The sequence below is a fragment of the Miniopterus natalensis genome, chromosome 12 (assembly GCF_054644295.1).
Source record: "Miniopterus natalensis isolate mMinNat1 chromosome 12, mMinNat1.hap1, whole genome shotgun sequence".
NCBI lineage: Eukaryota > Metazoa > Chordata > Mammalia > Chiroptera > Miniopteridae > Miniopterus > Miniopterus natalensis.
The window spans coordinates 48,446,666-48,460,947 of NC_142092.1; the positions used below are offsets into that span (position 1 = coordinate 48,446,666).

A 14,282-nucleotide genomic window follows, 5' to 3' on the forward strand; every position below is an offset into this window, starting at 1 on the left:
AAGATGAGAACCGTGACTACCAGCGACTTCTCTGCAGGTCAATTTTAGGAAACAAGGTAAGAGAGTTGAATTACGCGGAAACTTTGTATGGCCACGCCTCCTAGAGAATCTCAACCTGCTCTCTGGGAGAGACGCACCCCAGTTTGGAGACCAAGACCTTAACTCACCTCTCAGCTGGCTCAGGAGCCCCTTGACATTCTTATTCCCAGACCGGCGCTTCCCGCTTCCGGTCCGAGCACGGGCGCGCGCCCCGCCTCCCTGAGACCCTGCGCCGCGCGCGCCCGCGCCGCGCCCCGCCCCCAGGGCCCCGCCCCTTCCGGCCCGGGAGGTTTGATTCCCTTGGCGGGCGGAAGCGGCGTGAACGGCAGGATCCGAAAGGGTCCGCGGAGCTTTTCGCACTCTCAGCCTCGCCCCCGGCCCTAGGCGGGCACCTCTGTCCCCGTGCCCGGCCCTCGCCCCTCAGGTCAGTGTCTCCCCGCGGGGTCCGGCAGTGCGCGGCGGGGGTGGGGGGCGGACGGCGGCGCGAGCCCAGTGTACTCCCGGCTGAGAATTTCACCGGAGCCCCACCTTTACCGGTCCAGATTCCTGGGTGAGATATTTCACCTTTCCGACCCCCCCTCCCCCTCCGCCCCGGCTTTCTCCTCTGTAAGTGGGGATAATGATTGTACGTACCGCAGGGTTATCAATGAGGGAGAGGCAGGCAAAGCGCTTGCCGCCCAGGAGGCTGCGACAGACGTGAATTCCCGCTCTGCGCGTCCAGGACCCTGACGGTCTCCGCGAAAGAAATCCAAAGGGCTTCGTCTCTTTTCCGCACGTACGACCCAGTGTCCTGGGGCAGTTCAGTAAAGAAGGAAATGTGGAATGGGTTATCACCCCCTTCCAGAGTCCAGCTCCTTCCTCTCCCTGTGCTTTCCCAAAGTAGTGGCTTAAAAGGCTCCAGCTGAAAGGGGAATGTGCACCGAATGCTGTAGCAGTAAAAGAAGCTCGCACCAAGAAACCTGTGTGAAAAAGGGACACTCCCAAAGGAGGCCCCCCCCCCCCCCCAAGGGTGATCAGGCCTCTGGCACCTAGGATGAGTAGTAGTTCTTGAGCTTCACCTTTGATATTTCTGTTTGGCTGTGGAATGGGGGAAGGTGGAAGAGGGCGGGTATCAGAGGTGCCTGGAGTTTTTGCTCAAGAGGCCAGTGTTCCTAAAATTTTTGTTCATATTTTGGTTTCTGTTAACCACGTTGTGTGGGAGAAATCAGAAATGCCCTTGCTGCACCTTCATGAGCTTGTTTCACCAGTGGATCTGTCCTTCCTGGGTATCTACTGTGGACCAATCAGATGAGCAAATCAGTCCCTTAACACTTCCAGAAATGAATGCCTCTTGGCTGGTGCTCCCAGAAGCCTCCGCAAGGGAGCAGGACAGAATGTTAATTAAATGTATTAGAAAGCCCATGATAAGCCGTTCTGTATTCTACTTTTCATTTGAAATATCCTCAGCATCAGTGTCTTACCAAGCTCACTAGATAAGGAAAATGTGTTATGCAGCAATGAAGAGCGTAGCCTAAATAATGACGTTAATAAGAAAATGCCTCCAATTTGTTGTTATACTATAAAATTTAATGATAAACCTCCTCTTGCTATCTAGGCAATTCCTTGTTTCTTCAGAGAAATTCAAGATCCCAATTATATATGCCTCCAATTCTTCTATTTAGTCACACTCAAAAGGACATTTAGGTGTTTAGGGTCTAGTTCCTTCTTCATTTTCTGTAGTTGAGGGGCTGCCTTCCATATTGATTGATCATATACCTCCAGCTATAAAGTTGTATTACTCCAATCACAAGTCTTTCTTGTGTTCAATATTTCCAAACTCTAGAGGATACGAGCTCCACATCCACAACATTTAAAAACCAAGCAAAGTCTATCATTATAGCAGTTTGCAATGTAAACACATTTTCTTATACAGTAGCAAAAATGTTTCCTGGATTCCATAGATATCATTCAGGCCCACATAGATATTATGCAAAGACAGTGTAATTTGAGGGAAGGGAAGGGGATACATAAAGAAAATGGAAGAAAGAAAAAGAGAAGGTGTAATCTTACATTAGTGCAAGTTGATCTTTGCTAGTTGACCACAGACCGTGGCCTAGAAGTTCAAAACTCATTTAGGAGAAATCTGTCAAGAACTTTATCATGAAACTGTTATATCCCTTGTCAGGGGAAGTGAATTCCAACATCTTACAAATTGCTTTCTCTTTCCATGTGGCAAGTTGAAACAGCCTAATCCTTGTATGGAATTTAGACATGTGCAGTGGTAGCAATTAGGGTTCTTGTATTTCTGTCTTTTCTGTTATAAACTCACTGTACTCCTGAGGTTGAACTCACACTCAAGGTCTTCCAAAGTCAGGACTGTTATTAAAGCTTAGTAACATGCTGGTCACTCAGCTCTGGGTGAGGCAGGATGAAGAACAGAGAACTTGAAGGCAGTGAACATGGTGCTGGCCACCCAGCAAGCCCAGAGCCCTCAGCGGACTTGCTGGAATTCTGCCCGTTGGTGAAGGGAGACTATCTGGCTCTAGAAATGAGTGCCAGCACCAGGTTTCAACTACTGAGAGGCAATGATCAAGATATATGAGCTCCGCTCTTTCCAGGTGGAACTTTGTTTCCCAAGTCCCAGTTGGCTGTGCATGTACTCAGTCTTTCAAAATGTTAGAGAGAACGGGGTCCTGGGATCCTGAACCCTGTGCTGCCATAGCTAGTCCACTGCTAGGTCACTGAGGGAGACTCATACACAGGAGATAGGCCAGGCAAAGGAGGATTTCATCACTAGCTGGGTCTTGACCTCAAAGCCCTTTGTGAACTCTAGAACCCTAGTGTGCTGTGCTGGACATTATGGAAGATCCTTTGTGCCTGACTCAGTGACCTCCACTTTCCTGGGCCCCTCTAATTCTTGCTTGGCTATCTAAGAGGTGTGGAGGCATCTCTTCCCAAGGTTGAAATCTTAAGTTTTGCCCTTCCACATTAGCCTCTAGGAAGAAGAACCCCTTAGAGAAACCATTTCTGTATAGGTTCACCTTTCACCCAGTGCTTACCTATAAAGAAAGCTCCACTTTGTAGCACCTACTCAAGTCCTAGGACTTGACCTATATATGGGTACTTTCAGAAAATTTATTTAGAAATCTACTTCCCAGAAACTTTCTTTTACTAGTTTTATTTTTTTTCTTCCTTCTTGGCTTCCATGAAACTGTATTCTTTTAATTATTACTTTTCTAACTGTTCTTTCTCTGCCTCTTCCTCTTATATTCCTAGCTGGTATGGGTAAGGCTTTAGCTGTCTATATTAAGATTTGTCTTTTTTAAGACTTTACACTAACTATAGTTGATTTTGTGTATGGTGTGAAATGGAGGAGGTCCAATGTTTTGTTGTTATTGTTGTTACTGTTTTTCCCATATGGCTAACCAATTGCCGCAGCTGTAAATCTACATTTCCATTTGCTGATACCTCTAAAAGCAGTTTTAGTTCAGTACTGGTCAACTGTTTTTTCCCCTCTGGGATCTTTGCAGCTAAAATTTCTTCTTTCTGGGATGCTCTTCCTCTTATTCTTTTTGGGCCAACAACTGTTAAGGTTTACTAACCAAAGACCACTAAGAACACATCTGTAGTAAAAAACATTAGGTGTTTTTAGTTTGCTGCTGCAAGAGAAACCATCCTCCTTAGGACCTTGGGATGTCCCAGTGAATGAATTGAAAGGGGCTCATAGGATTTGGGCTTCTACTGGGTGTTTTTAAGAAGAGATTAGGAAAGCTATCAAAGAGTAGGGGCATTTCAGCATTCAGGTGTCTTAGAATGAAGGTGCTGAGGATGTCATTGGTGAGAAAACAGCAGTAAGTCAAATAAAGGATCACTGTCATTTAACAGTTTTGTATAGAAACATTGTTTACATGGCCATGTCCAGGTCCTGTTGGAAACATTGTTCAAGTTTTGGTAGGAATATCCAGTCATTACCAGACAGGCTAATGCTCTTTTTCTCACTTCTCATCCTTTGAATTAGATCTTGGCTTAAATTTTACCTCCTTAGTGACTTAGTCTAACCACCGTTGCTGTTTTCTTTCCCAGTATTTATTACAAGTTGTAATTATTTAATTTTATTGTCTGTTGATTTGCCTTTTGTCTTCTCTGCTAGAATGCAAGATCCATGAGCGCAAGAATCATATGTTTTGTTTATTCTCCATTATACCTTTAGTGCCAAGCTTGGGTCTGGCACATCATAGGTACTTAATAAACACATCTTTATGAATAAATGAATGAATAAAAGAAAATTCAGGTTAATAGTCTGACTAGTTCTGCCAGATATACTGCTAATCTGTAGTTAAAGTCAGCAAAGAGCATATCCTCTACAAGTAAGACAAAACTGGTATGAGTGTGACCTTACATATTAGTACACATAGCAGGGCCTTATGGTTTTTTTGTAATTCTACTTAATTTTAAAACTCAGGAAGACAGAATAAAATAAGATCTACCTAAGACTTTTACAACAAGTTTTAATATATTATTTGATATATACTTAATAGTATATGATACATATTTCAGAGTATATGTAATATATGTGCAGCATAATATATAAAATATGTATCAGGTATCTTAAAGTTGTACATTATTGGAGTCTTAATTTGCATTTACCTGATGACTAATGAAGTTGAGCATTTTTTTCATGTTTTTATTGGTCATTTGTGTTTTTTTGTGAAATGCTTTTGTATTTCATTTGCTTATTTTTTGTTGGGTTGCCTTTTTCTGCTTTGTTGGCTTGGAGTCTGTACTCTAGATAAGAATCCATTGTTATAAGTGTTGCAAATATTTTCTCACATTTATGTGTTTTTTTTTAAATGATGTATTTGGATGTACAGAAGTTCTTTCAGTGCATGGGATGATACCCAACCAACTGAGCCACGCCAGTCAGGGCTGGATGTACAGAAGTTCTTCATTTTAACATTGTTTAATGTAGTTTTTTTATAGTTATCACTTCAAAAGACCCTCTTCTATCTTGAAATCATGACAGAACTCTATTAAAAGTTTTAAAGGTTTACTTTTCATATTTAAGTCTCTACTTGGTCTGGAATTGATTTTTATGTATGGAACCCAGTGTTGTTTTTTGTTTTTTAAATATATATTTTTATTTATTTTAGAGAGAGGAAGGAAGAGGGAGAGAGAGAGAGAGAGAAACATAAATGTTGAGAGAGAGTCATTGATTGGCTGCCTCCTGCATGCTCCCTGCTGGGGATCAAGCCCGCAACCCAGGCATGTGCCCTGACCACAGATCAAACCAGAATCTCCTGGATCATAGGTCGATTCTCAGCCGTTGAGCTATGCCTCCTGCGCAGGAATCCAGTGTTTTTTTCATGTAACTAATCAGCTTTCCATGTAATCATTTATGTGCCCAAGATTTATTTATATTTGCAGTTACAAGAGTGGAGGGCATTATCTCATAATAGTTCCTTTCTTGATCTTGTACTATTTCTGTCTTTCAGGTTCTTTTTGTAATTTTGAGTGAACTTCCAGAAGGACTATGAAAGATTATGATGAACTTCTCAAGTACTATGAATTATATGAAACTATTGGGACAGGTAATTGTTATTTTTTTCTTGGAGATAGAGGATAGATCAACTATTTGAGAGTATAATCTATTTGGGCAGTTGTGAGCTCTCTAGTCTAAACTATATAGTATTAAAATTCTCCAGCCTACTTTAGTAAGAAAAAGTGGAGCAAGAGAGAGGAGGGTCGTAGGAGAGGACTTTAAGTCATTTTATTTAGAATAAAAGTCATTGGAGAGTTTTGAACCAAGGAGTGATCAGATCTTTGTTTTTAAGGGTCATTCTCTCTGCTTGGCTATGAAAAGAATGGGTAGGGGAGGGCAAGGGCAGAAGCAGAGAGATGTTAGGAGGTAATTGCAATAATTCAGGTGAACAGTGCTAGAGATGATGGTGACGTGGATGAGGGTGATAGTGAATGAAGGTAGAGCAAGGGGTGGGATTCTATATATAGACATGCACACACATATACTTGTGTGTGTATGTATGTGTCTGTGTATTTTGATTTATTGAGGTGTAACACAAAGATGCAAAGTGTACTAATCTTGGTGGAGTTTTACATACATATATACCCATGTGCTTCCTGCTCAGATCAAGACATAGAGCATTTCCAATCATTATCTTTCTTTTTACCTCAAGGTAACTAACCATTGATATAGATTGAAGGTAGAGCCAGTGGGATTGTTGGTGAGTTGGATATGGGGTATGAGGCAAGCGAGAAGGCCCTTTGGTTTTTGGCCCAAGCACCTGGGAAAATGGAGTTGTTATTTACTGACATGGGAAAGACCATGGGACGGACTACCAGGAGCTTCCTTTTAGAAATGTTAAATTGGCACTTTCTTTTAGATACTTAAGTGTAAACATTTTTGAGCTTTTGATAGAGTTTTGAAACATAACTGCTTATCTTCCCAGTTTTAAAACTGAATGGAAGTTTCATATTACTTGACTTTTGTCTCAGCAACTTTACATTGTGTTCTAGCAATATTAATTTTAAAGCGAATTTCTAAAGAGTGAATTCTGTTTTCTTATTTGTTTATTAAAAAATTAAAAATATACTATTATGGTAAAAATCTTCAGCTAGACATTGGATGAGGAGAGGTTAGGGTCATGGCTGACACTTTGGAAACAACAGGACGACAGAGCCATAAACTTAGAGGAAAGTATGTATCGATAAAGCCTTTTAAAAGTATATGGAACAGTGTTTGTGCCTGAGTCTTCAGTTTGCTCTGATGTTGATATTTGGGTTAGTCTTGTTTATCTTTTCATAATTTTTCTATACTTAGGTGGATTTGCAAAGGTCAAACTGGCCTGCCATATTCTCACTGGAGAAATGGTAGCTATAAAAATCATGGATAAAAATGCACTAGGGGTAAGTTTAAAATTATTTAAAAATATTTATAGATCAGTTTTGTGAATTAAAACCCAAATTTGCTCTAATGTTCTAGTTACTACTCTTTTATTAGAATAATATTTCTCTAGCATTTTAAACGGCCAGTTTTGTATAACTGGCAGGTTTTAAAAAGTGATCTGAGGGAAGGAGTTACTTCGTTATTAATTTTAATACAAGGCAGTGGTATATATTTGAAGCCTATAGGATCCATTTTTGTTTCATGGTCTTGTAGGTGTTTCTGGGTATTAATATTTCCCTTCTTTATCTTCTCATGATGCTCTTACTCAGTGTCTCCTATTTTATGGTATAGGTAGATCTTACCTCCCAGAATTTTATTTAAAGTGACCTTAGTAGTTATCTAATGAAACCCTCTTTTTCTTGATCAGCCTTTTTTCCCAGGATTGAGCTGATCATTACCTCCTAACACAGCCCACTCAATTTGTAGTCTTGGCTATAATGTACTTAAAGTTTTTTGTTTTTATATTTTGTTTTGATCTTTATGGGTCTTTTATACCCTTTCCACTGATTGTACTTACCCTGAATGGTCTTTTTTTTCTAATTCTATTATCCCTCATATGGTTTAGTTTAAAATGATAATTCAGGCTCTTTAATATTTCTGTTTATTGTGCTCAATATTATATTTACTAAGCAAATAAAAATGCATTAAAAACCATTTTTCTTGAGCATTTAAATATTGATTACAAATCTGATTAATTTAATTTCCTTAAGCAATTTAAACTTCAAATGCAACTTCAGTACGACTTACTTCCACACTATTAGCACTTAAATAGCAAATAAAATGTGTATTGTTATTACAGAGTATATTACCACATTGATACCCAAAACTTACTCTAAAGCATCAGTATGATAACATTAACGTTAATTTATTATTTCTAAATTTGTTTTTATATTTTCTGTTGTTATGCTTATTTTAGTTACTTCTTAGGACTTTAATAATATTTTGATTACTTCCAGGGATTTAGTTATCAGACTCCCACTCCCCCTAAAAATGAAAAAAAAAAAAAAAGATTATCCCATTAGAATAGTCAAAGTTATAATTGATTCTTGGTCAAAACCTGACATCTGGCTGCCTGGTTCTAGATAATTGGATCTTAAACCACTGATCATTAGATTGAGTCCCTTTGTGTAATAAAGTTTTACATGTTACTTCATGGATATCTAGAGTTCTGTCTTTAACATGGACTTTGAAATTCTTTCAGCTTGGCTTATGTTCCTCCTTCCCAGACAGTTTTTTATTTTGAAAAATTTCAAGCCCCTGGAAAAACCGGAAGACAGAGCCTGTTTGTACCCTCACACCGCTCACCCACATTCACCGATTTTTAGTTCAGCGCATCTCTAGTGGAACACTGCTGAGAATAAAAGCGGTAGCTCAGGCGTGCACACTGAGCAGTGTTTCTGTCACTGTCTTTGTTTCGAATGCAAACCTTCTAAGGGAGCTAGAAGATTTAAAGTTTTTCGGGACTTTGTACTGTCGACCCACATTGAGCTTGTCATCCATAAAACCCTCAAGGCCTTTTTTTATGTACAAATAAGTTTTGTTTTATTTTTCTGTATTGTTGAACAATTTGTTTTGAGGCTGTTGATTGCTCTTGCTACTCAGTATTAAATCTGTTGATATTGATGCTTAGTCCATTTCCCAAATTGGTTATTGCACATTTAATACAATGTTTCATCACAGAATGATTTGCCCCGGATCAAAACAGAGATCGATGCCTTGAAGAACCTGAGACATCAGCATATATGTCAACTCTACCATGTGTTAGAGACAGACAACAAAATATTCATGGTTCTTGAGGTTTGTATTATGTTACAGAGACCTAAAGGTATTTGTTCACTGTTTTAGTCTGTTCAAACTGCTATAGCAAATATCACAGACTGGGAAGCTTATGAACAACAGAAATTCATTTCTTATAGTTCTGGAGGCTGGGAATTCCAAGATCAAGGCACCAGTATGGTTGGGTGAAGGCTCTCTTCCTGATTCAGAGTTGGCGCCTTCTTGCTGTGTCCTTACATGGCAGAAGGGGTAAGGGATCTTCCTGGAACTTCTCTTTTTTAAAAAATTGAATTTAATGGGGTGACATTGGTTAAAAAAATTATATAGGTTTCAGGTGTACAATTCTATAATATGTCATTTGTATTTTGTATTGTGTGTTCACCACCCCAAGTCAAGTCTTCTTCCATCACTGTTCCCCCTTTACCCTCTCCTATCTCCCCCCACTCTCTAGAGTCTCTTATAAGAGTACTAATTTCATTCATGAGGGCTTCACCCTCATGTGCTAATCACCTCCCAAAGGCCACCTCCTAATTCCATTTTTGTAGGTTAGGATTTCAACATATGAATTTTGGGTGGGAACAAACATTTATACCATTTCCATTCACTTTATCAATAGTTAAGAGAAAAGTACATTTCACCTGAAAGATTGGAATAAATGTTAAGTGGTTTACCCATTTGAGTTCTATCACAATTTAGATCAAGTAGACATACATAATAAATTGGAGATTCATTGTAAACGTACCCTTTTTAATACACTCCTCATGGGGAGATGTGGGTTAGTGGACAAAATATGTTAGAACTTGTTTCTAGGGGGAGGGATTAATTTCATTTTATACGGTGTATTAACCTAGGGCTGCTGTAACAAATTAGCAACAACTTGGTGGTTTAAAACAACAGAAATTTATTGTCTAATAGTTCTGGAGGCTAGAAGTCTGAAATCAAAGTGTGGGCAAGGTTCATTTTGGAGAATATGTTCTTTGCCTCTTTCCTAGTTTCTGATGGTTGCTGGTATTCCTTGGCATTCCTTGGCTTATAGATGCATCACTCCATTCTCTGGGATTGAGTCTGCAACTGAGGCATGTGCCCTTGGCAAGAATTGAACCCTGGACCCTTCAGTCCTGGGTTCAACGCTCTAACCACTGAGCAAAACTGGCTAGGGCTCTGCCTTTGTCTTCAAATGAGCCAGTATGACCTTATTTGATTTGATTACATCTACAAAGACCTTATTTACAAATAAGGTCAATTTTACTGGTATTGGGTGTTAGGACTTCAACATATCTTTTCTGGGGAACACAGATCAACCCACAGCCTATAGGTAGCCTTCAGTGCATGTGCTACGGGAACCAAACTCGTTTAACTTTTCACCTGTCCATTTTGGCTTGCATAAAGTCTTTAGAACTTGCATTACTCAGGTTGTTTCATTTTCCTTAGTCTCAGCCAAGTAATTTGTAACTGCACATCATTTTCACAGATTAGCTCTGTTTTAAAAGCACATTTTAAAATTCATAATGCTGAAAGGTTTGGACCTAGAACCATTTTCTCTCTGTTACACTGTATAGATACCACCCACATGGTCAACAGTGGTGATTTTAAAGTCTTTAAGAAGCTGATCCCTTTGTCCAAGTGAAATACTTTCAAAAAAACCAACCAACAAAAAACATGAACCTAGGACAAAATTTAAAAGGTATAAGAGAGACTGTATTAAAAAGTAAAATTCTCTGTTTCCTGTATCCCAGTCATCCAGTTCCTTTTCCCCTGAGTGAATCGCTTTTCTTGTGTTTTCTATAGATTTTCCATATACTCACAAATACTTGTGTATGTTGTGTGTGTGTGTGTGTGTGTGTGTGTGTGTGTGTGTGTGTAGGTGTGTAGCTTACTGGTTTCTGCCACATGAATGGTCACATACTATATTATTCTGTACCTTGTATTTTTACCCCCCGTTAACATTTTAGCTTAGAGACCATCTATATACATTTATAGAGATTTTTGATGTTTTTGTTTCACTTTATTTTGTATTTCTTTGCTTTTTTTGTATATGAAGTAGGCTTTTTAATGTAAATCTTATTGGACAGCCCTAGCCAGTTTGGCTCAGTGGCCGGTGGACTGAAGGGCCCCAAGTTTGATTCTGGCCAAGGGCAGGTGCCTCGGTTCCCGGCTCGATCCCCGGCCCTGGTCGGGGTGCTTTGGGAGGCAGCCAGTCCATGTGTCTCCCTCACATCGATGTTCCTCTCTCTCCTTCCTCTCTCTGAAAAGCAGTGGGGAAAATATCCTCGGGTGAGGATTACATAAGAAGGGAAGGGTCTCTCACCTTTTGCAGTAGCATGAATGGACCTGGGCACTCTCACGCTAAGTGAAATAAGCCAAGTAGAGAAAGACAAGTATCACATGAGCTCACTTATATGTGGAATCTAATGAACAAAAACAACCACAAAACTGATGAGCAAAATAGGACCATAGATATAGAAACAGGGAACAGACTGACGGATCTCAGAGGGAAGGTGGCAGGCGGGTGGGAAGAGATTAATTGAAGAACTTACTTGCATATATGCATAGCTCATGGACCCAGACAGTAGCTGAAGGCTGGGATGGGGTGGGAGCCAGGTGCAGGGGGGAAGGGGAAAAACGGGGAACATCTGTAATACTTTCAGCAATAATAAAAATCTTATTGGGTAGCGTTGAAAAAATTGACTATTGTGGTACAATTTATATATGATAAAATGTACACAGGTGTACAGCTTGAAAAAGTACTTATGTACTTCCCACCCCAGTCAAGGTATAAAACATTTTCATCACACAGGAAAGTTTTCTTCTGACCCTTTGATATTAATCCCTGTAACCCCACCCACCCACCGCTCTTCTCAGCAACCACTGATCTGATTTCTTTCACCATATATTAGTTTTACCTATCCTAGAACTTGTTTGGCTTCTTTTGTTCAGCAGAATGCTCTTTGTTAGTCACCATATCAATATATACTCTTTTGCACCTTGCTTTTTTCACTTAATACTGGAGACTGTTTCATACCAGTTTAAGAGCTTCCTCTTTTTTTATGACTACATAGAATTCATTTCATACCTGTGCCATAATTTACATAGTGTGAACATATTCGGGTTTTTCTAGTCTTTTGTTGTTACAAACAGTGCTACTGCAGTGAATGATCTTGAACATGTGTTGTTTTTGTAAGAGTATATCTGTAGGAACAATCTCTAAATGTGGAACTATGAGGTCAAAGCTATACATTATAATACTCTAATTTTAATTGACACTGCGAAAATGAAATGCAGTCTTAAATGGAAACCCCAGTGTACAGGAACATGGAGCTGCTTTGGAGAAAACGGGGTGGAAAGCCTAAAGCTTGTGCTCTGGTATCTGTTCCCCACAACCTCTGAGGAGCCTCTGTAGAGCTGGGCTCCTGCTACAGACTTAAAACCACTGACTGGTCTTTGGGATGGAGAAGCAATAATTGCTGCTGGGTTTTTTGGTTTTAGATAACTACACTATAGGTGAGTACCTTAAGATGAGGATGGGTTTTAGTGCTTTGCCATAAAGATATAAAAGCCTGGATGAACCTAAAAATCATAGTGGTAATTGGTCCTACTTCTACTTACTGGTAATAAAACTGCTCGAGACAAAGAGCTGTTCTTTGTTGAGATAATTGGTGATTTGTTTGATCCTGAGAGTGTATTTTTGAATATGCCTCACTCAGTTCCTTTGCCTGTATGTTTAATTGCTACCTCTGAGTGAAGTATGATATTTTATTTTCAATTCCTCTGATGTGAGTTCTGTAAGTAGTAACACTATCTCTGTTACTCTTGCTGTTGAAGTATTGCCCCGGAGGAGAGCTGTTTGACTACATCATTTCCCAGGATCGCCTGTCTGAGGAGGAGACCCGGGTTGTCTTCCGTCAGATTGTATCTGCAGTTGCTTACGTGCACAGCCAGGGCTATGCTCACAGGGACCTCAAACCAGTAAGTGACTGAGTCACAGTTAGATGGTCACCTGAGAGTTCAACATCAACATCATTTACTTGTTATGACTAGGTTCTTTCTGTTTAGAATCTATCATTGCTTCCGCCTCCCCCCCCCCCCCACTATACTGTATGACTTTTTCCCCCCTCCTTTTGACTTCTGGTAGGCTTTTTTCGATGGACTTTTAAAATTTTTTTTATTTTTAATATATCTTTATTGATTTCAGAGAGAGGAGGGGAGAGGGAGAGAGAGAGAGAAACATCAATGATGAGAGAGTTGTCATTGATTGGCTGCCTCCTGCACGCCCTCGACTGGAGATCAAGCCTGCATCCCAGGCATGTGCCCTGACTGGGAATCGAACCGCAATCTCCTGGATCCTAGGTCGATGCTCAGCTGCTGAGCCACACCTGGCCAAGCTTGATGGACTTCTTATTGACATTCTATTTATCTGCCAATTGGGTGTGATATTATAAATGTCTTTGTAATCAGCCATGGAATATAAACCTCAGGATTTTATCTCTGGAAAGAAGGGTTTTAGGTACTTTCTTTGAGTATATTGTCAAGTATTTTTCATTCAGTACTCTTCCTAACCCCATCTTCCTTAATTTTAATTCTATTATGCCTTAGAAAGGAACAGTTCAGTGCATGGACAGACTGTTTTTTTCAAGGACAGAATAAAAATGTGAATACTCTTAAGTCTGCAGCTTTGACTAATACGGATGGTGGTGAACATGGATTTTAATGTTGCTTGGGACTAGAGTCGGTGACGTAGAAATGTTCCAACAAGATATGGCAGTGTTACTATCCTTTTACGCTGTTTATACCCAATCCTATGATTTGAGCTTGCTCTTTTGGTTTAAATTTGCCTTTAGCACACATTTTTTGCTTGTAGCTGAACCTCAGAGCACCAAGGAGAAAATGGTTTATGCTAATGTGTCTTGAAGAAAAGCCTGACATAGTTGTTAACATTTCTCCTCTCTCCTTTTCTATATTTCTTGTCATTTTTTTTTTTTGGAATGATTTTCACTCTATTGTACCTAGGCTTTTAAATATAAAAACCTTACATTGTTTTTAGAAATGGCTAAAGGTGGGATGTGTTGTAAGGAAGTCATTATAGTTATAAAAATATCTTTGCTTTTCCAGGAAAATTTGTTGTTTGATGGACATCATAAATTAAAGTTGATTGACTTTGGTCTCTGTGCAAAACCCAAGGTAAGTGCAGAAGTAAAAATGCATCTGTTTCCTTTGTAAATGGACACTAAGGTGTGTTATCCTGCACTTCCACTAAGTGTTTATTGAGCTGGTTGCATCCATTGAGAAGAATGTTAAATTTCATCCCTTTTATAAGTTCTCTAAGTGATTCTAATATGAAGCCAAGGTAGAGAACCACTGCTCTAGTTTCAGGGTTGGTTGTGCTGAAGACCCCATGGGTATGCTGAGAGAGAATTTGTAGTGCGGAGGTGACATGAGGCCATTGCAGCATGAATGCTGAATTGATCATGTGTTTGCAGTTTGAGTATGTTGCCACTAGATGATGCCTTTGTTCATATGAGTTTTGGGA

General features: G+C 39.7%; 1 protein-coding gene across 1 annotated transcript in view; it reads left to right on the forward strand.

Moving 5' to 3' along the window:
• Positions 1 to 343: 343 nt before the first annotated feature.
• The window catches only part of MELK (maternal embryonic leucine zipper kinase), a 59,227-nt gene continuing 45,288 nt past the window's right edge, over positions 344 to 14,282 (forward strand). The window contains exons 1-6 of the mRNA XM_016222994.2: positions 344 to 463; positions 5,511 to 5,606; positions 6,854 to 6,939; positions 8,660 to 8,776; positions 12,578 to 12,721; positions 13,865 to 13,933. Of these exons, the coding sequence (XP_016078480.2) occupies positions 5,549 to 5,606; positions 6,854 to 6,939; positions 8,660 to 8,776; positions 12,578 to 12,721; positions 13,865 to 13,933 (474 nt within the window). The 5' untranslated portion in view covers positions 344 to 463; positions 5,511 to 5,548. The remainder of the gene's footprint in view (positions 464 to 5,510; positions 5,607 to 6,853; positions 6,940 to 8,659; positions 8,777 to 12,577; positions 12,722 to 13,864; positions 13,934 to 14,282) is intronic.